Here is a 23,396-nt window from a genome sequence, read left to right on the forward strand (position 1 = left end):
ATTTCTTTTTGCTGATCCAAGATTCCATTGAATCATTTTCACGGCCGACAAAGTTGTTTATTCATCAAGGTGCTACACTGGTATACCGTTAAACGACTGGTATAGATTTTAAATGACAGTTTTTATTTAATTAGTTTTGGGTTTCTTGCTTTAGCAGGTATCACGAGTGGTTACAGACTAACAGGAAGTTGTTTGGTAATTGTGGATTATCTTCTAACGGTACGGTTCGGGTGGCTTGAAATGGAGGATGTGACACGCAACAGACTGGATGATTTGTTGCAGGAGTCACTGAGGAGTGGAAGCATATGTGACCTTGATACTGTATCTCCACTGATACGATTGGATCCTCCCCTGGTGATGGAGGATCCGGCGGCTGGTGCGCCCGCTGCGGTGGCAGCCGTACCTGCTGCCGTGGACGATGTGAACATCGCGGCCAACATGGAGGTCTTCCTAAATTATCTGAGAAAGACGATGGTTCTTATCTTGGGCTCAGGCCAGATCGCCTCCACGCAGCCGTCTCCTGGTCTGTTTGAAGACAGAGGATCTCAGGAGGCGGTTAGGAAGTTCATTACTGATCCTATGGTGCGAGTGATTTTGGTTCAGAAGGTCCAGAGAAAAGGTAGGCGTTTCATGGGGCATGCAATATATAGATATTGAATGGCGATGTAGCGGTTCCACGTGCAGTTGAAGTGCGTAGCAGTGTTGTTGATCAGTTAATCTGGTCTTTCATTTGTAGTTCTTGCGTTTTTCTGGCATACCTAGATTGTTTTGCGATCCAGATGAGCGCACCTTGTTGCTACATTCCGATTTTTGACATCATTGTGTGATAGACGCTTTGTACTTTGTATTGGGATAAAGACGCATTAATTTTTTTGAACATAAATTATATTTAAATTACATTGCATTACTGTAATTAAATTAAATTTAACACGTTTTTTCTAGATTTTACACAAAAATGCTTTCAGGAATTTTTTTGTAGATTTCGGAATTTTATAATTATTCATAAATTATTAACCTGTTATTCAGTACATTGTACAGATATATCTTGTGTTTTGTGATTGTCTGGTAGCTTCAGGCAGATTGATCGTCTGCCGATCGTCTGGTAAGAAACAGGTCTCTAAGTGGCAAACTGACTTCAACTGAGTAACTACTCGTACGTGGCGTAAGTGTCATGTAGCGCTGTGCTGCATGTATTGCACATAGCTACTGGTTGAACATGTGAATATGTGCTGCGAAGAAGCTATTAAAATTAATAGCTGCTGCCCTGTTTTACAGATGAAGAACCGGAAAATGACGCCAGTGATGCTGCTGGTGAAGTGTCTTATACGATCTCCACCGAAATCGCATACAAGGCGCAGAATGTTGGCAGGTATGTTACTTTTCAAGTTTTTCCAACTGTCGTTGTGCCGTTGTTGGGGAAGTCTTTTTTGAGAAGCTGTGATCTTTTGTATTTCCTACAGTATTCATGCACTCGTAATTGCCAACATTTTTTTTGCAGCGTGGCGATATTGAAACGAGGAGCAGTTATCGACGTCGACAAAGACATTCCGTCCCAGCTCATCGTTTTTGACTTGAAAGATGGATCACCGCACGAAGTGTTTCATGCAGTTATTGCCGGCATTATGTCACCATTTTTTAAATCATTTATCCGCAGCGAAAGTGGCAGTGGAAAGTTAGTTGACGCATTTCGGCTGCCATTTACCTGATAGTGAGTAGCATTTTTACTGGGCTTATCCGTGGAATTGCTTTGCAGAGAGAATGATAAAATTGTTAATACTGCGGAGAAAAAATTGGCTGAGCTGGAAACTGTTTTTTTGCATCTGCAACAAAACATCGGTATTCCGGAAGTTGTTCTGGTACCACATCCTACTGTGGCTGCTGTTATTAAGAAAGCCGCGGAAGAAGGTCGCAAAGCGACAGTCCAGGATTTTGATCAGTGGATAAACGATCCGAACTTTCTAAATCAGCTGCAGAATGGGGTCAATCGATGGATTAGGGAAATTCAAAAGGTACATACCGTGTGCCTGTGTTTGAAATTTTGCGAATGGTGTCTCGCTTCATTTACCGGCGGTGTGGTGTTTCGGTTACCTTTTGCCTCGAGTATGTAATAAGTTACTAATAACAAAAAATGTTGATTTTATTATATGGTATAGTTTGAAAATGCAGAAATTTGTTGAACTCTTTAAAATTGAATAACGTTTTAATATTCGGTAATGGAGCAGTGGTAAATGACTACTCGACACTCGTACTGAATGAAGCAGTGCACTGTAGCTTTTTCGTAATAAGATTTGGTTCCTGAAGCTTTGTTAACATAGCTTTACTTTTAAATATGGCTTGTCTGCAGGTGACTAAGCTTGATCGAGACCCATCAACTGGATCCACTCTACAGGAGATCTCCTTTTGGCTGAGCATGGAAACTGCTTTGCAAAAAATTCAGGAAAAGCGTGACAGTTTGGAAGTGACCTTAACGCTGGAGCTTCTCAAGCAAGGGCGACGCTTCCACGCCGTAGTGAGCTTCGATGCTGACACTGGACTGCAGCAGATGATCGATCTCGTATCGGACTACTGTATTCTAATGAAGGATTTTCCCATCCAAGAACTGCTGACCGCTACCTCCTTGGAGAAGATTCGTGATGCAATTCGACTGATCTTCATACATATGCGAAAAATCCGCAACACCAAATATCCAGTTACACGTTGTCAGCACCTGGTGGAGGCGTTATCCCGGGACATGACTACACAGATGTTGAAGGTAATCGACAGCTGTTGACAGTCGAAGTTTTGCTCATTTTAATATGCAAGTGTGCTTTATCAGGTGTTGGGAACACGTTATCTTATGCATTATACCTATCCGGAATTCGAAAAAGTTATCAAACAGTGCGCAGACATTTTTATGACATGGAGCGATGAATTTGAGAAAGTAAGCGCGATTATGCGAGATCTGGTTAAGAAGAAGCGGGAGGAAAACGTCAAATTGGTTTGGCGCGCCAGTACTGGTGCTGGACATAAACATCTTCAAACGCGAATGGAAGCAATGAAGAAGTATGACTAACGTGATTCGTTTGGAAGAACTTACATTCACTGCTCCGGGATGTTTCGGTTCTAGATTTCGTTGGGGTCATCAGCAGCTATGCTCCGTTATCACCCGTGTACTGCAACCAGGAGTTCTGCCGAGCGTTGGTGCGGATGAGTTAGCAGGAGGAGATAAAATGTCGGACGAAGCGCAGTCATTAGCCAGTGCATCAGCGATTGAGGTTCGTGTGCGTCTAGGTGAACCGCCTTTTCGCAAAACTAAACTTGTGGTTGCTACTGGGAATTGGTGATTAAAATTGGGCGTAAATTTTGATGCATTTACTGTTTGAGATCTTTGATTAGTATTAGATTGTGCATGTTGATCTTGTTTATACAGGAGGTTAATTTAGCATATGAATGTGTCAAGGAAGTAGATTGTTTGGATACGTCCAAAGAGGGTCAGGAAGCTTGGGATCAAGCAATTAAACGGTAAACAATATGTGACATCTTACTACTGTTACATAAGCAACGAAAGTTTTGAATAGGTATGAAGACCGTGTTGATAAGGTTGAATCAAAAATCACCGAGCGATTGCGTGACCAGTTGGGGTCGGCACGGAACGCCAACGAGATGTTCCGTATTTTCTCCCAGTACAGCGCACTGTTGGTGCGCCCACGCATCCGCGGTGCTATCCGCGAGTATCAGACGCAGCTGATCCAGAAAGTGAAAGAAGATATCGAATACCTGCATGACAAATTCAAGGTTGGATACCAGAACACTGGCAATGCCATTGCGGATCGACAACGAGATTTTCCGCCTGTTGCTGGCTGCATTCTGTGGACTAGACATGTCAGTACAGTCTTGACTAATGTCGTGCTTGTTGTAAGAGTAGAAAATAAACATGAACGTTTGCAGATTGAACGGCACCTGTTGGTCTTACTGAGCCGGATAGAGCATATTCTGGGACGGGGCTGGGAAAATCACGTAGAAGGGCAGAAATTAAAAGCGGATGGTGACAGTTTTCGGAAGAAGCTGCAAGACAGTATGACGGAGACATTCGAAGCATGGAGCCAGCGAATGCAGCAACGGCCCCTTGCTATCGCTGGGAGGATATTTCTGGTGGAGAATCAGCGAGTTCGCGGCAGCAACGTGCTTCGTTTGCGTATTGATTTTCACCCAGAGATCATATCGCTTTGGAAAGAAGTACATATTTTGACCGGGGCTCTGTGAGTCGGAATATAACTATTATAAGTATTTCGGTAGGTGCGGAATTTAAAATGGCTCGGATTCCGTGTGCCAATGGGAACAGTTCAGAAGTCGTACCAAACGAACCAACTGTATCCATTTGCCGTGTCGTTAATTGAATCAGTGCGGGCGTACGAACGAACGTGCAACATCGTAGCGAGTAAACCAACCCTCAGTCTGTTAGTTTCCGGACTGAAGGCCAACGTCCAAGCATCCATTACTGAAGTACGTTTTTAAATTTTAGAAACTTGTTATTGTATCATTTGAATCGTACGGAAAGTGTGGTGTGGTGATTGCATTGTTTTGGCATTGAATCATGTCTTTATTTGTTATGTTATTTTTATTTTGCTGATTCAGGGTGCCGACTTGGTTTGGGAATCTCATCGCGTGGAAGCCTTTGTACAAAAATTTTCAGAAACAACTTCGATTTTCCAAGAAAAAGTGGACGATTTGGTTTTGTTAGAACGGCAGATTGATGTGGAACTTCGATCTTTGGATACATGTTTGTTTAATACGAGTTCTTTCGCGGATATATTGAACAAAATCCAGAAGACCATTGACGATCTTAGTTTGCGACAGTACAGCAATTTGGCTGACTGGACTGTGACGATTGATGAAGAAGTGGAGCAGAAACTGGCAGCTCGTTTACAGACTGCCCTAGTTGCATGGCTAAAGGTGTTAAATGGCAAAGAAGACGAACTGCAGAACACCGATACGGATGACAGTCCCACCTCGGCCAGTTTAATCATGTCCATACCGAAAATCGAGAAAGTAGTTCATGAATTCCGCATCGCTAACCAGGTGATGTTTCTCAATCCGCCGGTACCGCAGGCCCGCACGGATCTTCTCGCTCAGCTATGGAATTGGGCTAGTACGATCTTGGCGCAAAAGCGTCTACAGAGTAGTCGTTATCGCTCGTCGGTCAATGTGGAGGAGGAGCAGCTGGCGTCAACGTATCAGTCAGTGCTGCAGCGTCTTCCCAGTCCACAGGTTCTTATTGAAATCTTCGCGGCAGTGGATGGACTGATCGCCCAAGTGGAAGCTTATGTTCAAGAATGGTTGCGTTACCAAGCGCTGTGGGATTTACAACCGGAAATGGTATATGAACGCCTGGGTACCGATATGGAGAAATGGATACAAATCCTGACTGATATCAAAAAGTCTCGCGCCACATTCGATACGAGTGATACGTCCAAGACTATTGGACCAATTGTGGTGGATTTTGCCAGAGTTCAGTCGAAGGTGACGCTGAAGTATGACCAGTGGCATACGGAAGTAATTAACAAGTACGGCAGCCTGCTCGGGCAGACAATGCAGGATTTCTATGGGCTGCTGAATGGCCAGCGATCGACATTGGAACATTTGTCGTTAGATGCGGCATCTACCGCAGAATCAGTCAATCTGATTACTTCCATGCAAACGATGAAGCGGAAATTGAAGGGATGGGAAAAGCAGGTGGAACTGTTCCGCGATGGGCAGAAACTGCTGGAACGGCAAAGGTTCAAATTCCCAAATAAGTGGTTGCATTCGGAAAATCTGGATTCGGAATGGGGTGCATTTACGGATATTCTGAAGCGGAAGGATAACAGTGTCCAACAAAAAGTACGTCTGTGTTTAGTCTGCGTTACATGCATACTTCACAACTTCATGGCGGATGTATTGCCTAAATAGATGTTCTTTTTATTTTGTAGATGGGACAACTTCAAAACAAAATTGCCGGTGAAAGCCGAATTTTGGAAACGAAAACAACGGAGATTCTGGCTAATTGGGATACAGAAAAACCAGTGGATGGTGCTTTACGGCCGGAAACAGCTCTTAGCCAGATTACGGCTTTTGACCAGCGATTAAAACGACTGAAAGAGGAACGCGAGAATTTGAGCCGCGCAAAAGAAGCGTTGGATATGCAGCCGGAAGGCACGGCGGATCCTCACCTCGAACGCATTGTGGTATGTATCGAAGAACTGGACGATCTGAAGGGCGTGTGGTCGGAAGTGGCGAAGATCTGGAAACAGATCGATGAGCTGAAGGAGACTTCGTGGGTTTCAGTGCAGCCCCGGAAAGTTCGGCAGACATTGGATACTTTGTTAGGCCAATTGAAAGAGATGCCTAGTCGGATGCGCCAGTACGCTTCGTATGATTTCGTCAAACAGTTGTTGCAGTCATACACAAAGGTTAATGTGTTGATTGTGGAGTTGAAATCCGAGGCGCTGAAAGATCGACACTGGAGTCAACTGATGCGCCAGATGGGTGTAAAGTGGAATTTATCGGATTTGACGCTGGGTGCGGTGTGGGATACGAATCTGCAACGGCATGAACGGACTATCCGTGATGTGATGATGACGGCACAGGGAGAACTGGCCCTGGAGAATTTCTTGAAACAAGTGAAGGAAACATGGCAGATTTATGAACTCGAATTGATTCCGTACCAAGATAAGGCGCACCTGATTCGAGGATGGGACGATTTGTTTAACAAAGTCAAAGAACATATTAATAGCCTCCAGGCCATGAAATTGTCGCCATATTATAAGGTGTTCGAAGAAGACGCTGTGGCCTGGGAAGAGAAATTGAACAAGATTAACTCTGTTTTCGATATTTGGATTGACGTGCAGCGGCGTTGGGTGTATCTGGATGGAATTTTCAGCGGAAGTACAGATATCCAAGCACTGCTTCCTACGGAAACCTCAAGATTTCACAGTATCAGTAATGAATTTTTGGGTGTCATGAAGAAAGTGGCAAAGTCTCCGAAAGTACTGGAAGTCGTCGGAGTGACCGGTTTACAACGGTCGTTGGAGCGAATTTTGGATCTACTTTCCAAGATTCAAAAGGCTTTGGGAGAGTATCTGGAACGACAGCGGTCATCATTCCCACGATTTTATTTTGTGGGGGACGAAGATTTATTGGATATTATCGGCAACAGCAAAAATCTCGTGCGAATCCAGAAACATTTCAAAAAGATGTTTGCAGGAATCAACGCCTTGATAATCGATGCAGAACAAACGGTCGTAGATGGATTTTCATCCAAAGAAGGAGAAGAAGTTAAATTTTCTGAACCATTAGTGGTTGCAAAATTTTCTAGTATCAATGACTTATTGATCACTATTGAAAAAGAAATGAAGCGCACCTTAGCAAAATTATTGTACAACTGTATACGCGATGCCGGATCTATTACATCGCAAGTGCATAAAGCTGATTATCTCGCCTGGATGGATAAATATCCTGCGCAAATTGTTTTGATAGCTGCACAAGTCCAGTGGTCGCAAGCTACCGAGGAGATCATCAAGAAAATGGGCGGCGATGGCTCGGGAGGCCGATTTGATTTGGAGTCCATGCAGAAATTGGAAGCTTCGATTGGAGCTGTTTTGAACATTTTGGCGGATTCAGTTTTGGAGGACCATTTGCCCATCATGCGAAAGAAGATGGAGAACTTGATAACGGAATATGTCCACAAGAGGGATGTGACTAGGCTCCTGATCGAGAAAAAGGTGGATTCGCGTTCGTCTTTTCAGTGGTTGAAACAGATGCGCTTTTCGTTTAATCCCCAAGAATCAGACGTTCTGAAGCAGTTAAACATTGAGATGGCCAATGCCAGATTCTTCTACGGATTTGAATATTTGGGAGTGCAAGACAAATTGGTGCAAACTCCATTAACGGATCGTTGTTATTTAGCTATGACCCAGGCGTTAGCTTCTCGACTTGGTGGCTCTCCTTTTGGTAAATAAAATCATGTTGAACATTTTCGTAATTAGTGTTAAATATTTTGTCATGCTTTAGACATATCATCAGCGTTTTCTTCAAAATGCTTTCGGAATAATTTAAGTTACGTCGTTTGTTGAACTATATGTGCTTTGTTGAGTTGTATTTCATTACAGGGCCTGCCGGAACTGGAAAAACGGAAACAGTCAAGGCTCTGGGCCAGCAAATGGGCCGATTCGTGCTTGTGTTTAATTGCGATGAAACCTTTGATTTTCAAGCCATGGGCCGCATTTTTATTGGTCTCTGCCAGGTACTGCTATTTACCAATTACTGCTATTTTGACTTAATTATATTTCATAAATGATTTTAGGTTGGCGCGTGGGGTTGTTTTGATGAGTTTAACCGTCTGGAAGAGCGGATGCTATCAGCGGTCTCACAGCAGATCCAAACCATACAGGAGGGCTTGCGTCGAAATGCTGATTTGAAGAGCGGTGATATTAAATCAATCCCAGTTGATCTTCTTGGAAATGAAGTACGTTAATTCAGTCAAGACTACAAGTATTTTGTTTACTGTTGTTGTTGAAATTGTTTGTATCAATTAGGGTAAAGTTCCTAACCTAAAATCTTGTAGCTGCTCCTGATAGTTTTGCTTGTTGGGGGTTTTGGTGAAGCTTGACTTTTTGCAGGTGCATATCAATCCGGATATGGCCATTTTTGTCACGATGAATCCTGGTTATGCGGGACGTTCTAATCTACCGGACAACTTGAAAAAGCTTTTCCGCAGCTTTGCTATGACCAAACCCGACCGGCAGCTTATTGCGGAAGTCATGTTATTCTCGCAGGGATTTCGCACTGCCGAAAAACTTGCCGCCAAGGTGGTGCCATTTTTCAAGTATGCGACCAAACCTAATTTTGCATGTTTTTATCACCTTGATAGCTGGGAATTTCAGAGAATTCATGTTTGTAGGTTATGTGATGAGCAGTTGTCCCATCAGTCCCATTATGATTTCGGTTTGCGGGCTTTGAAGTATGTTCTAGTCAGTGCCGGTATTGTCAAGCGTCTGCGCGTGAAGAAGATACAAGATAGTGGTGAAGGCGATGGAGCGCCTCCGGAGTTATCGGCACTGGGAGCTGTTTCCGCTGAACAACAGGTAAAATTTAAAACTTTGCATTATTTCGGACTAACTGCGGAAGTATATTTAGCATATTTTTATCATGGTGTAGATTTTGGTGCAAAGTGTCTGCGAAACGATGGTCCCGAAGTTAATTGCGGAAGACATCCCGTTGATGTTCAGTTTGTTGGCTGATGTATTCCCGAAAGTGGCATACGAAAGGTCGGAGATGGATCAACTGAAAGCGCTAATCAAGAAAGCTTGTGATGCCAGTTATTTGGTGGCTGGTGAAAAAGGCGGAGTTGGTGCCGCGTGGATGGAGAAGGTTTGTACTTCATATGCGCTTCTTGTATTTACTTGATTACGTTTGCTTTAATTTAATGTTCCGTGTTATAGGTTTTGCAATTGTACCAGATTTCTCAAGTTAATCACGGTTTGATGATGGTGGGCCCTAGTGGATCGGGTAAAACCGCAGCTTGGCAAATTCTTTTGAAAGCCCTGACAAGATTAGAAGGTGTCGAGGGAGTGGCACATGTGATTGACCCGAAAGCAATGTCAAAAGAAGCACTGTATGGATACCTGGATCCGAATACTCGAGAATGGACTGATGGATTATTTACCCATATCCTACGAAAGTGAGCTCGCTCAGAATATTCTTATTTTATGCTCCAGTAGTGAATTCAGTTTTTTTTCGCTGTCTCGGTTGGTGTTTGAATGTGCTGGCATTTTGCAGGATTGTCGATAATGTTCGCGGTGAAATTCACAAACGTCAGTGGATTATCTTTGATGGCGATGTGGATCCGGATTGGGTAGAGAATCTGAACAGTGTACTGGATGACAACAAGATTCTTACGCTACCCAACGGTGAGCGTCTGGGGTTGCCTCCCAATGTGCGCATTATGTTCGAAGTGCAAGATCTGCGCTTTGCCACAATGGCAACTGTCAGTCGTTGCGGAATGATTTGGTTCAACGAGGACGTCGTGACCATTGATATGGTGTTCTACAATTATTTAACCAAATTGCAAAACGTCGTATATGGTTCGGAAGAAGCTGAGGCCACATTCGCCATTCCGGGTGTCTCGCCTCAGACACCGACGTCGGAAATACCGGAAGAACGCATCTCCCCCGAACTACAGGTTGGGCAATGCAAGTGACGGTTCATTTTATCGAGCCTTGTCGAGTTAGTTGTACACTTGGTCCATGTTTTTGTAAGGGATTTCATGAATCATTTCCAAAAAAAAACTTCGGGAATTTTTTCGTTTTTCATGTTTCTTTGCATTTTTGGCATAAGTATTCGAATTAATTTTAATGTTGTTTGCCAACTTGCTTCGGTTTGCTAGGTTCAGCGCGATATTGTGAACATCCTTCGACCCCATCTTGCTCCAGAAGGTCTGGTTGTGCGTTGCTTGGATTTTGCATCCGAGAAGGAACATATAATGGATTTCACAAGAATTCGGGCATTAAATGCTTTATTGTCCATGATTAATCAGACGATTCGTGAGGTGCACAACTACAACTCAGCGCACTCAGATTTCCCGATGGCCTACGACCAACTGGAACAGTACGTAACCAAATCACTGGTGTACGCTATGTTATGGTCGCTGACGGGCGACTCCAAGAAAAAAGTGCGAGAAGAACTAGGCGATTTTGTCCGCTCTGTTTCTACAATCCGCTTACCGCCGCAAAGCGCTGTTCCCATTATTGATTACGAAGTAAGTTACAGTTTTTGATAACAATGGGTTTATCGGCTACTCCAGCAACAATCTTCCGAATTAATATGACACTATAGGAACCTTCTAAACAGTTCTATAATCGATATCTTATTTAGATTGGAATAAATGGTGAATGGACGACGTGGCAGTCCAAAGTTCCGCAGATGGAAGTGGAAACTCATCGGGTCACTGCGGCTGATTTGGTCATCCCGACAATCGACACCGTACGACATCAGGCTCTTCTGTATGCGTGGTTGCAAGATCACAAACCCTTAATTTTATGCGGTCCTCCTGGTTCCGGAAAGACAATGACGCTTTTTTCGGCCCTGCGGTCATTACCAAATATGGAGGTGACTACTGAAATTTTGTGCATGTAATATTTGTATTTACGCGGTATTTTATATTTGGGAAATTGATAACTACCGCGCTAATTTCATGAAAAAATTTCACGCTGATTTAATTGATATCCTCACATGTTTTGTTTTTTTCGAATGACTCGTGTTACGTGTTTTTTCATAGTATAGATACGGTAAGTTGTATAAAATTTCCTTGAAGCGTTTGATATAGCTAATTTGTTGAATATACTTTACGATTGCTTTATAATTAGGTTGTCGGCCTTAACTTCTCCAGTGCAAGTACGCCTGAGCTGCTTTTGAAAACCTTTGACCATTATTGCGAGTATCGCAAGACCCCTAATGGTGTCGTCTTGGCTCCGCTTCAAACACAAAAATGGCTCGTCTTGTTCTGCGATGAAATCAATTTGCCGGATGAAGATAAATTTGGTAAGTTGTTTAGGTAGAGACGAAGATCTTGTGCCTTGATTCTGAGAATGGTTTGAACCGTAGGAACGCAAAGAGTCATCTCATTTATCCGGCAGCTGGTAGAGCGCGGGGGCTTCTATCGCACCAGCGACCAGGCTTGGGTCCAGTTGGAGCGCATTCAGTTTGTAGGTGCATGCAATCCACCTACCGATCCGGGACGGAAACCTCTTTCGCAACGATTTTTGCGTCATGCTCCAGTCATCTATGTGGATTATCCAGGAGCTGCGTCTTTGAAGCAGATCTATGGAACATTCAATCGGGCCATGCTCCGCTTGTTTCCGGCGCTCCGTTCATATGCCGATCCGCTGACGACAGCCATGGTGGAATTTTATTTGGAGTCTCAAGAAAAATTTACCCAAGAAATGCAACCGCACTACATCTACAGCCCCCGCGAATTGACACGATGGGTGCGTGGCGTGTTCGAAGCCATTCAGCCGGTGGATGATGTTACGGCCGATCAGTTGGTCCGAATCTGGGCGCATGAAGGTCTACGACTCTTCCAGGATCGGTTGGTGGAGGACGCAGAGCGTCGTTGGACGGACGAGAACATTGACCGGGTAGCCGAGCGCAACTTCCCCGGGGTGGATTTGAAAAAATCGCTGACACGGCCGATCTTGTACAGCAATTGGATGAACAAGAATTATTCGCCGGTGGGAAGAGAAGATTTGAGAGAATTCGTTCGGGCGAGACTGAAGGTTTTCTACGAAGAGGAATTGGATGTACCGTTGGTACTGTTTGACGAGGTGTTGGATCATGTGCTGCGAATTGATCGCATTTTCCGCCAGCCACAGGGCCACGTACTGTTGATTGGGATTAGTGGTTTTGGGAAGACCACGTTGTCCCGTTTCGTGGCTTGGATGAATGGGCTTAGTATATACCAGATTAAAGCCCACAGCAAATACACCGCAGCAGATTTTGACGACGATCTACGGCATGTATTGCGGCGTTCCGGATGCCGGGATGAGAAGATCTGCTTCATCTTGGACGAATCCAACGTCTTAGAGTCCAGCTTTCTGGAACGAATGAATACATTGTTGGCTAACGGAGAAGTGCCTGGTTTGTTTGAAGGTGATGAATATACTACCCTGATGACACAGTGTAAGGAGGGTTCACAACGAGAGGGCCTGATGTTGGATACTCCGGAGGAGCTGTATCGGTGGTTTACTGGGCAGGTCATCCGCAATCTCCACGTGGTGTTCACGATGAATCCATCGACGCAAGGACTGAAAGATCGGGCCTCAACGTCGCCGGCTTTGTTCAATCGCTGCGTTGTTAACTGGTGTGGCGATTGGTCTTCGAATGCCATGTATCAAGTGGGCAGTGAGCTGACTGATAAAGTGGATTTGGATCGAGGTGATTACAAAGCACCGGATCGGTTCCCACCAGTATGCGGTCTGGTGCCGATTACGCCATCGCATCGGCAGGCGGTGGTCAATGCTTTTGTCTACGTACACAAAACCCTGCAGAGTACGAATCAGCGACTGCAGCAGCGGGGCAACAGGGTGGTGGCTATCACGCCGCGACAGTATTTGGATTTGATCAACCATTTTGTCAAGATCTATCACGAAAAACGAAACGAACTAGAGGATCAGCAGCTGCATTTAAATATCGGTTTACAGAAGATACGAGAGACTGTGGAGCAAGTGGAGGATTTGCGTAAGGAGTTGGCGGTGAAGGGACGGGAGCTAATGGAAAAAGATAACGCTGCAACAGCCAAATTGAAACAAATGTTGGCGGATCAGCAGGAAGCTGAACGGAACAAACTTAAAGCCGAAGAAATAAAAGAGGAATTGAAGGTACTTGCACAGATCAATATTTAAATCTTTACTGGTTTTCGTAGTTAGTTCCCGGTAACTAAATTGATGGATTTCTATACCGGTAAAAACCGGTGCAGATATAATACCGGTGAATGTTGTATTGGTTACCGGTAAATAGTTTTCATTTTATTTTTCTGTTGAGTAACAATTTTTTGGGCCTTTGGTGTGTTTTTCAGTCACCGCTACTGTATATTTGCAGAGAAAACAAGAAGGAATTGAAATCAGTCAGCAGAAAGTCCAGAATGAATTGGCTACGGTGGAACCATTGTTATTGGACGCCCAAAACGGTGAAACAATGAATGGTCATTTTAGTTTCTGGTTTCTGTCTTTAAACTTTTACAATTACAGCGGTCAAGGGAATTAAAAAACAAAATCTCGTGGAAGTGAAATCCATGGCGAATCCTCCACCGTTAGTTAAACTGGCCACCGAATCCGTTTGCTTCCTGTTGGGTGAAACAAATTTGGACTGGAAGAACATCCGTACTGTCATGGTTCGCGATAATTTTATCCAGACAATTCTTAATTTCAAAGCAGAAACTCTGACGTGAGTACGGATTATACGAGTATTATCGCACACTGACAAGTGAGGTGAATAATAATTACGGGCGTTGTAGTGATGCCATGATCGAAGAATTCAACAAGCAGTATGGCAACAACGTCGATTACCAGGTTGACAAGATCAATCGGGCCAGTACTGCTTGCGGTCCACTGGCACAGTGGGCCATAGCACAGAGCCAGTACGCTAAAATCCTTAATCAGATTGCGCCATTGCGAGAAAAAATGGCCACACTGCAACGAGATGCTGAGGATTCGAAACACCGCGAAGCTGAAGTGCGTGATAAGCTGGTGAAATTGGAAAAGAGCATCCAAGGATTCCGGGATGAATATGCCGTGCTGATTCGGGAGGCCGAACAGCTGAAACTGGAATCAGCTGCTGTACAGGCTAAGGTTAACCGGTCGGAGTCGCTGCTGAAGAGCCTGGAGTCGGAAAGCCACCGCTGGACGGAGAGTCAAAAACACTTCAAAGATCAGATGGCGACATTGATTGGAGATGCGTTACTGTCAGCCGCGTTTATTACGTACAGTGGATTTTACGATCAACACGTGCGCAGCAATGTCCAGCGAAATTGGTCCAAATTTCTGAAAAATTCAGGAGTGCTGTACCGACCGGATCTTTCGTTGACTGAGGTAAAATAGTTTTTTTTAATCTGGACTGGCTTTTCATAGTTTTTGTCAGATGGCATTTCAGCCTTTTCGTTCTATTGGTTCGTCTTTAGGAAAAATACTGGTTATTATTTTGATTAATGGTTCACACTTTGTGTTTCATGACTTTCTTGTTTTGAGGATCCGTTGTGGTGTCTATTTGACTTCGGGACTTTACCGTAATGGATTGGTTTTAAACAGATTTTATTATCCGTTTCAGTACTTGTCAACCCCGGACGATCGACTGCGCTGGTTGGCGAACGGTTTACCGGCGGACGATTTGTGCATTGAGAATGCCATTATGCTTTCACGCTTCAATCGATATCCGCTCATTATTGATCCTTCCGGACAAGCCACTGATTTCGTTCTGAATGAACTTAAAACCAAAAAAATTGCTCGTACAAGGTATACCTGGCTTTCCCTGCTGGTCTGGATACAATACGTGGTAGACAGATTTCTTTTATTGTAGTTTCTTGGATTCGGCATTCCGTAAAAATTTGGAAAGCGCTCTCCGATTCGGCAATCCTTTATTGGTTCAGGATGTGGAAAATTATGATCCAATTTTGAATTCGGTTTTGAACAGGGAAGTCAAACGCAACGCCGGACGCATTTTAATCCAGCTTGGGGATCAAGACATTGATTTGTCGCCGACATTTTCTATTTACCTGGCCACACGTGATCCGTCGGTAAGTTTAAGCTTTTGTTGCATAACCTGTTGAATCATGAAAACTCTTGGTTTTCAGCGCTTTTATTGAGATTGTATGGCGTATGCCTCTCTGGTGAATTGGTTTCAGCCAGCGGTATACCCTCGCCTGTATTCTGTAGCTGCATGCCGTAAATTCGACTACGCATTTAGCCGTGGTTTTTGATGATTGCATATGCATTACTACTTCTATATTTATTCTTGATCAATAGGTGGAATTCCCTCCTGATGTCTGTTCTCGAGTGACATTCGTTAACTTCACGGTGACACGCAGCAGTCTGCAGAGCCAGTGTCTACACCATGTGCTACGCTCAGAACGACCGGACATTGACGAGAAGCGAACCAATATGCTGAAGCTGCAAGGAGAATTCCGGCTAAAACTGCGCCACTTGGAGCAGTCTCTTCTACAGGCGTTGAACGAGGCCAAAGGGAAGATTCTGGACGACGATAACGTCCTGACCACTTTGGAACGATTGAAACACGAAGCAGCGGAAGTACAACAAAAAGTGGACGAAACTGACCAGATTATGGGCCAGATTGAGAAAGTTAGCCAGGAATACATGCCGCTGGCCGTGGCTTGTAGCAGTGTGTTCTTTACCTTGGATGTGTTGAATCAGGTACAAAATTTGCAGTTGATTCACGGGATCAATCAGGATAAAATCTGTTTGTTTTTTATGATTGTGTAATTGTAGGTCCACTTCCTGTACAATTATTCTTTACAATTCTTCATCGAAATTTTCAACAACACGATATTGAACAATCCCAATCTGATCAGTGTCCGAGATCCAGCAGCTCGTCTGCAGCGTCTAACCAGTGATTTGTTCTTCAACACTTTTGAAAGGGTGTCACGTGGTATGCAACACGAAGACCAGTTGGTTTTGGCAGTTCTGTTGGCGAGAATTTTCTTGAAATCCAAACATACCGGCACCGAACGGTGAGTGGTTTAATTTTTGCTGCCAAAGGAGACCGTTACTAAAAATGTTTTATTTCAAAACAGCGATGCCATCCACGACGAAGAGTTCGAATTCCTACTGCGGGGCATCGACGCTGCAGATGTTATGGAAGCTACGTCAGTACTGGATGGCTTTACGGCAGAAGAATCGGCGCAGATCATGCATCTTGGCAATTTGAAATACTTCAAGAATGTGAAGGAATTGTTTGGCAGACATCATGATAGTATCCAGAAGTGGAAGAAGGCCGGTGGGGAGGCCCCGGAAATTTGGAAGGAACATGTTACTAACGGTATTTTTTTGATATCTTTCATGTTTCGCTGCTATCAGTGATAACAGGACGGTAATTATAGCGGATCCGGCATTTGCGGCATTGCTGAAAGTGTTGCTAACTCAAGCTGTTCGGCCTGACCTGGTGCGTCTTCATTTGATGGAATATGTTGACCGAGTGTTCGGTCCAAAGATGCTCCACCCTGAAAAAGAAGTTTTGGATTTGGCCACCATTGTGAACGACCAGGTACGCTGCTTTGATGCAGGTCTGGAACTTTTTTGAGTTGATGATTCTTTGAATCGTCCATTTAAAATGTGTTTCGGTACTAGTATCGAAATAGAAGTACTGTGTAGCCGACTCCTCTATATAAACATTTTCTATATTAGTATTTCATGTGCCGTTTTGTGATTATAGGGTGTAAAAGTGCAGTGTTTTTTTAATAGGTGAAAGCTCAGACGCCGATCATGTTGTGTTCAAAACCGGGCTACGATGCTAGCTGGTTGGTTGACGATCTAGCTGCCGATTTGACCAAGCAGATGTCCAGCATTGCACTCGGTTCAGCAGAAGGCTTTGAACAGGCCGACAAAGCTGTTGTTGCCGCATCAAAAGCCGGTCGTTGGGTGCTGTTGAAGAACGTCCACTTGGCACCGTCGTGGTTGGTCAGTCTGGAAAAGCGTCTTCACTCTCTGCAACATCATCCCGCTTTCCGGCTGTTCCTCACCGCTGAAATGCATCCCGCCCTCCCCGTCACCTTGCTGCGGTCCAGTCGGGTGTTGGTCTTTGAGCCGTCCACGGGAATTAAGGCTAATCTGCAGAGAACTCTGAATTCGATCCCGGTGAACCGGATGACGAAGGAGCCTGTGGAACGAGCTCGCTTGTACTTTTTACTGACATGGTTGAACGGCGTCATTCAAGAGCGATTACGGTATGTCCCACTGGGATGGAGTAAAGCGTATGAGTTTACCGAAGCCGATCTGCGGATGGCGTGTGATGTGTTGGACACATGGTTGGATCGAGCAGCGCAGGGACGGACGAACATCACCGCGGATAAGATTCCGTGGGAAGCAATTGCCACACTACTCTCGCAGTGTGTGTACGGAGGAAAGATTGATAATGATTTCGATCAACGCCTGCTGACTGTGTTTGTGGATAGTGTATTCTCGTTAGAAGCTTTCCATGGAGACTTGCCATTAGTTACCGGCGAAGAACAAGGTATGCCGAATGTTCCTGTGCCAGATGGATCGCGACGGGATCAGTTTGAGAAGTGGATTGGAGAACTGCGTGACCATTCGTCGCCGGAATGGATTGGACTACCGGGCAATGCTGAGAATGTTCTGCTGATTGGACAGGGCAAAGAATGCTTGGCTAAATTGCTGAAGTTACAACTGGTGGAGGATGAAGAGGAAAAGGATGTTGTGGAGGAATCGTTGCGAGTGACGGTACGTATACTGTCAGATTGTACTATTTTAGTAATGTTAGCGTATTCACACTGCCGAAATAGGCCTGTTGTTTGAAGAACCTAGAGTCTTGTTGGCGCTTGAATGATTATTTTGGTCAGAATTGACATCCTGGTGAATGCAAAGCCGTCTTAGTCAGTTGTAGATGGCTGTGAATTTAACTAGGTTTTTTTCTACAAACTATTAACATAAATTTGGTTTACAGGATTCCAAAAAAGAAAGTGAATCTATGGAAGGCCCAGCCTGGATGAAGTCCATCCAGTCCCTGTCGCAAGGCTGGCTGCGTACACTCCCAGCTGATCTGGTGCAGATGAAGCGCACACCAGAGAATATCAAAGATCCTCTGTTTCGCTGCTTTGCACGGGAAGTTAAGTTGGGTGGATCAATTTTGTCTGGTGTCAAACGCGATTTGAATGATCTGATGGCGATCTGCAAGGGGATCAAGAAGCAGACCAATTACCACCGCGTCCTGGTGAGTGATCTTCTCCGGGGGATTATTCCCAAGAGCTGGAAGCGTTACACCGTACCGATCAACTGTACGGTCAATGCATGGTTCGCGGACTTCGTGCGGCGAATCCAGCAGCTTAACCAGATCGCCAGTTTACCGGCTAAGGATTTGAAAAGTCTGCGTGTGTGGCTGGGTGGACTGTTTTTGCCAGAAGCATGCATTACGGCGACGCGGCAGTTTGTGGCGCAGGCGAATTCATGGCCGTTGGAGGAACTGCAGCTGGATACGGAAGTGTTGAGTACGGGAGAAAAAGTGGCAGCTACTGATAAAGATGTCTTTTATCTGACGGGTATGTAAGCTAAATTTATTTTGAATTGCGTGTTGCTGTTGTCGTCGTGCTATTCTTATTACTTCATAACTTTTTGATAATTTTGGCTTTGGTAACTGCAGGAAATTTGTCATACGGACTCGTATGGTTGTTATTTTGTGACGCGATTTAGATAATTTTTTGATTTGCTTAATTTGGTGTTCTGTACATAGGCATGCATCTGCAAGGAGCACTGGCAGAAGGGAAAACACTGCGTTTATCCGGCAGTTTATTTAGTGATATGCCGGTGTGTGCCGTCCGTTGGGTCCGACAGGAACAGAATGATTCTGCGTTAAAGGTAAGATTTCTTACCTTTTTTAATGGAAAATATTTACAGTGAGATTTCTGTTTTCAGATACCTATTCCCGTTTATTTATATTCTGATCGTGCAAATCTTCTCTTCACTCTGGATTTCGCGCCGCAGGATGCTTCCAAACGACAGCCGGATGGTTTGGCTGCGGCTACGGCATTCTATAAGCGCGGTGTTGCCGTCATTGCTTCGCCTGCGCTGGCCTAGGATAATTGATGTGAATCACTAATAGATTTGGTTTTTTTTAATGTTATTTTTATTATTTGTGGAAGTGTTAGTTTTACGTTTATGGAGATGTGGTGGTAGTTTCTTACTGTTTTAGGTGATTTTGAACAAAATACTGGACCTATACAATATTCTGAATAAAAAGTCGAAAGACGATAATTATCGGCTCACCGATAGTTCTTACGCGAGCTACGTCGACTCGCGCTGTGTGGACCGTCACGAGGCGGACGGCTGAGAAGACTAAAAAAACGTGCACCTAGACGGTGTTGTGAATGTTAGCTCGATTTCTCGAGATCGTGTCTGCTCGACTAGGTGACGGTGACGGTCCGTCGACAAAAAGGCTGGTCTCCGTTTGTTTTTGGAGGAACTTGATCTACAGATTCTGCACACTATGTCCCAAAATATTGCGGTGATTGACGAAAAGAGCACCTTACCTTAGTGAGGTGACGGTAAGACACAAGGGGTTTCTCCTATGGCATGTGAAATGAACGTAGCGTGATCCCGATGGTGCGCGGTTTACAACGCGTAGAGCAAGAATATTGCTATCAGCTATTCCCAGTTGTTTCAGTTTTCTCAGCTACAAATTACGATAATATTATTGATTATTTCTGTATGCGGAAATCATTAAAAATTCTGGCTGTTTCAGTTTTTACAAATCTGACTGTTTTTGGTCCTTTGGTTTCTTCTACAATCTAAGGTTTCCGATTTTGTTCAGATCCTGTCTGCATGTTTTAATGGTTGCGTAACAGTACAAGAAACACTGTGGAAGCTTGTAAGAAGTGTGTACAAACAGTGTGTTCCATTCCAGTTTACGGCCGTCGGTTCTTCGCACTTCTGTCCGCTGCTTGATATTCATTGCCCCTATCAGCTAAGCCAGCCTTTTAACGTCTTGCCGTAGTCACTGAACATGGCTAGTATGCAGGGACTGACTCCGGAGCAGCTGAACATTGTTGCGGAACTGGAAATTGAGATGATGTCGGATATGTATCATCGCATGACTAACGGATGCTTCCAGAAGTGTCTTCCCTTGAAATTCAAGGATTCCGAACTGACCAAGGGGGAATCGGTGTGTGTGGATCGCTGTGTTGCAAAGTACCTCGAAGTGCACGACCGAATCGGGAAGAAGCTCACCGCGATGTCCATGCAGGACGAAGCCGCTATGAAGCAACTGCAGAACGCCGCAGCGGGCTCGTAACTGGCTTGCCAAATAGTCGTGAGCTTTTCATCGAATTTTGCTGTTCTTCTTTCTGTGTGTGTCAGTGTGGAAGAGCGGGTAAAATCAGCAAATCCTTGGAGATTAATTATCCTGCAGTGAATTTAAGGTTTTATTAATTATCCTGCAGTGAATTTCTGTGTCGGAGCCATGAATTAGGAAGTTGTTCACATTTAGAAAATTCTAAAAGCAAGTCGAACTTCGAAACTCGGATTTCATGCTGGGCACTTGAGGATTGTCTGGGTTTTAATGAAATTAACGTAAAGAAAGACTCATATACGCGTGAAATATCATTCTTCAGCTTCAGTGAATAATTGGACATAAAATTAAAGAAACCGATAGCGAAAACACGGTTTCGTGCGGCCGGTGGTCGTGATTTACACAATCGACCAAAGATGAAGTTTATGAACAAGCGTACCGGTAGGCAAAATCTCCAACATAACTACTACAACCATCCAGAAAAACAACTCGGTACTGACTGTAAAACATGCGCCTGTTACCTAATAAATAATACCCGAAGACTTATCACATGAGCAGATCTCAAAAGTCGAAACTACCAGTAGTTACAATATCGTCAGACGTCAGTTGAATTTCTTTATCAACTGCCGCTTGAAGATCACCGGAAGCAGGGAAACCACAGCAAATACCGCCAACAGACATATGGACGTCCAGGAAAAGGCGTCGCCGGAGGATGACAGCTGGTGCAATGTTGTTCCTGCTTGCACGGCAATAAAGGAAGGCGGTGCCACGCCTGCGCGACGAGTGAACAGTTTCGTTATAACTCAACTTACAAGCCAACAACAATTTGCTTTACCGACTTTCGCAATGACAGTCTCGTAATGCTGAGTTAAATGCGTTTGGATTAGGCCGTTTGGCTGTTCTGACATGCGACTCTATGAGACCTTATTTATTCAGAAAAATCACTCACCGAGAAATGTTCCCAGAAAAAACTGTTTCAGTGGCACACCGATCACCGGTGAGGCTAAATTGATAAACCAGTTTGGGAGAAAAGGCGTGATACGCAGGAAAATGATGTAATTCAGCAGGCTGTCACGGTGCTTATCCACCTATTAAAAATCCATCCATCTGCACTGCAGTCATGCGGAAAAGTAACAGAATTCCCTGTTTACCTGTCTGGTCCAATCCTGGACACGTTCGGGGAAATATTTCAGCAACAACGGCTTCCCCGCCATCAAAGAAAGAAGATAACAACAACTGGCACCGATGGCCGAGCACTAAAAACAACGAAAAATATTGCGATATAGGAGTGCAAAAAAGGTTTGGTAAACAAAAGTTATGGTGTGCGTCACAGCTTAGTTTCACGTTTTGAGTGATAAACAGAATCGAATAATACAAAACCATGCAACCATACCGTGCAAACTGTTAACAGTGCTACAGGAAACGGAAACAAAAATCCGGATAAAATGCTCAAAAAAATCGATCCAGGGATGGCGAATGACTGTAGACTGAAATTTCAGATACCACTGTTAGACTTCAACCGATAGATAAATTTTCATCAGAAGTGCGAGAGAATACTCACAAAATATATGTCAAAAAGAATCCACCAAATACTTGATAGAAATATTTCGCCTTGTAACGATAGAGCACTTCACCGAGGGCTTTAGCATCGTCAATCGTTTTCGGTAATCTGAACACGGCTCGTTCATGCCTGAAACATTCACAAACACTCTCAGTTCTTTATGGAATTCTGGCAAAATCAATCAGAAGATTAAATAAGAACAGAATGAACTTACGGCTCAAGGGAAGGAAAACTGAGATACACACCAGCCATACACAAAAGTGCCAGAAGAAAAATCAAACCAAAAATTAGAAAAGATCTTCTTGTTCCCTGAGCAGAAGTTTTACTGGTCTCAAGTCCCAGAGAATTGGGTTCAGTGCGGGAATCTTTGTGGATCTCCATTATGGAAACTCGTGTTGTCTTGCAAAATGAACGAAGCAGGAGCAAAAATGAACAGGCTCACGTCGTTAGTATGACTTAGTAACTGAGTAACACAACAAGTCCACTGTCCCGATCCAAACAATCCAATTTACAAGGCAAATAAGTAAATACCCCACTTTACAGCTGATCCGTATTCACATTCAGATCAGAATCACTGATCACAGTTCACAGCATGGATCTTCTATTATCATTAATTTGTCGCATTCGCTGACTCACAACTGTTTCGAAGCACTAGCAGAATTTCGAAGACAAGCGTCCAAGTCTTGTATCACATCCCCACTGTTACGTAACAATAACAATATCACCGAACATTCAAATTTCAGGTCCGTCAACTAAATAAGAACTCACGAGTTACCACTTGATTATCTCACGGAAAAACTAATCGTGCAAGAAAGCGAGCAGGAACGTACAGCGAACCATTAAAATTAATTAAAAATAATCTGTAGAGTATAGACCCAGGGTAATATAGATATTAATAACTAATCTCAATCAAGAAATAAAACACTTCATAGAACCAGTCTGTGGCCCTGATAGAACTACTTATATTATTATCGAAACTTTAGAAGCGAATAAAAAAATTTCGTAATAATAATATTAATAATTCATACAATGCAATTACCTAGCCGTGAGTCATTCATTCGCCGGAAACGATTCGCCGCCCAAAGTTGAGAACTTGAGACTGGCAGTCTGGCACTAGCAGAATGGCGATTTACTGTACTGTATGTACTATGTAATACTGCACCTACTTTACTATCGCACGTCAGGTCGTCAAAAGAACCGCCTACTGGCTTATGTATTACCATCCTGTAAAACTGTGCACTTCTCAAATTCCATTGTCACAGTAATTTTAAAAATAATCAAACTTTATGGTCAAGTA

General features: G+C 43.9%; 2 protein-coding genes across 3 annotated transcripts; one reads left to right on the forward strand and one right to left on the reverse strand.

The window, feature by feature from the left end:
- Positions 1 to 42: 42 nt before the first annotated feature.
- Positions 43 to 19,505, forward strand: LOC129580834 (dynein heavy chain, cytoplasmic-like). Its single transcript, XM_055471536.1, has 38 exons — positions 43 to 219; positions 283 to 619; positions 1,276 to 1,369; positions 1,499 to 1,672; positions 1,754 to 2,009; positions 2,345 to 2,752; positions 2,816 to 3,042; positions 3,107 to 3,254; positions 3,410 to 3,501; positions 3,558 to 3,861; positions 3,928 to 4,215; positions 4,276 to 4,482; positions 4,615 to 5,859; positions 5,949 to 7,968; positions 8,127 to 8,260; positions 8,321 to 8,482; positions 8,637 to 8,842; positions 8,918 to 9,101; positions 9,175 to 9,387; positions 9,459 to 9,697; positions 9,796 to 10,198; positions 10,403 to 10,774; positions 10,891 to 11,124; positions 11,382 to 11,556; positions 11,620 to 13,391; positions 13,612 to 13,699; positions 13,761 to 13,956; positions 14,027 to 14,600; positions 14,836 to 15,020; positions 15,085 to 15,301; positions 15,531 to 15,935; positions 16,011 to 16,252; positions 16,316 to 16,560; positions 16,622 to 16,785; positions 16,983 to 17,978; positions 18,202 to 18,793; positions 18,985 to 19,109; positions 19,167 to 19,505. Exons 2-38 carry the CDS (start codon positions 358 to 360, stop codon positions 19,326 to 19,328), a joined length of 14,010 nt encoding a protein of 4,669 aa, XP_055327511.1. The 5' UTR covers positions 43 to 219; positions 283 to 357; the 3' UTR covers positions 19,329 to 19,505.
- Positions 19,506 to 20,836: 1,331 nt separating this feature from the next.
- LOC129580837 (transmembrane protein 41B-like) lies at positions 20,837 to 23,219 on the reverse strand. 2 transcript variants are annotated; one of them, XM_055471540.1, is made up of 7 exons: positions 23,139 to 23,219; positions 22,314 to 22,798; positions 22,100 to 22,228; positions 21,932 to 22,025; positions 21,690 to 21,794; positions 21,488 to 21,626; positions 20,837 to 21,310 (listed from the first exon to the last, which is right to left on the reverse strand). In XM_055471540.1, the coding sequence occupies exons 2-7, from the start codon at positions 22,478 to 22,480 to the stop codon at positions 21,141 to 21,143; spliced, it is 804 nt and encodes a 267-aa protein (XP_055327515.1). In that variant the 5' UTR covers positions 22,481 to 22,798; positions 23,139 to 23,219; the 3' UTR covers positions 20,837 to 21,140. The 2 variants fall into 2 exon arrangements, with proteins under 2 accessions (XP_055327515.1, XP_055327514.1); XM_055471539.1 differs by having other exon boundaries at positions 22,314 to 22,851; positions 23,139 to 23,203.
- Positions 23,220 to 23,396: the final 177 nt, after the last annotated feature.

Source organism: Paramacrobiotus metropolitanus, unplaced genomic scaffold (genome assembly GCF_019649055.1).
Source record: "Paramacrobiotus metropolitanus isolate TYO unplaced genomic scaffold, Prichtersi_v1.0 Parri_scaffold0000005, whole genome shotgun sequence".
In the NCBI taxonomy this organism is placed as follows: Eukaryota; Metazoa; Tardigrada; class Eutardigrada; order Parachela; family Macrobiotidae; genus Paramacrobiotus; species Paramacrobiotus metropolitanus.

Bases quoted from the DNA above. Each gene is read 5' to 3' on its own strand.
- LOC129580834 (XM_055471536.1), top strand. From the start codon at position 358: ATGGAGGATCCGGCGGCTGGTGCGCCCGCTGCGGTGGCAGCCGTACCT. The intron at 3,862-3,927 runs GTCAGTACAGTC...GAACGTTTGCAG, and splicing joins GCATTCTGTGGACTAGACAT to ATTGAACGGCACCTGTTGGT. The intron at 10,775-10,890 runs GTAAGTTACAGT...TATCTTATTTAG, and splicing joins TTCCCATTATTGATTACGAA to ATTGGAATAAATGGTGAATG.
- LOC129580837 (XM_055471540.1), bottom strand. From the start codon at position 22,480: ATGGAGATCCACAAAGATTCCCGCACTGAACCCAATTCTCTGGGACTT. The intron at 22,026-22,099 runs GTGAGTATTCTC...CTGAAATTTCAG, and splicing joins TTCTTTTTGACATATATTTT to TCTACAGTCATTCGCCATCC. The intron at 21,795-21,931 runs GTATGGTTGCAT...CGTTGTTTTTAG, and splicing joins CACTGTTAACAGTTTGCACG to TGCTCGGCCATCGGTGCCAG.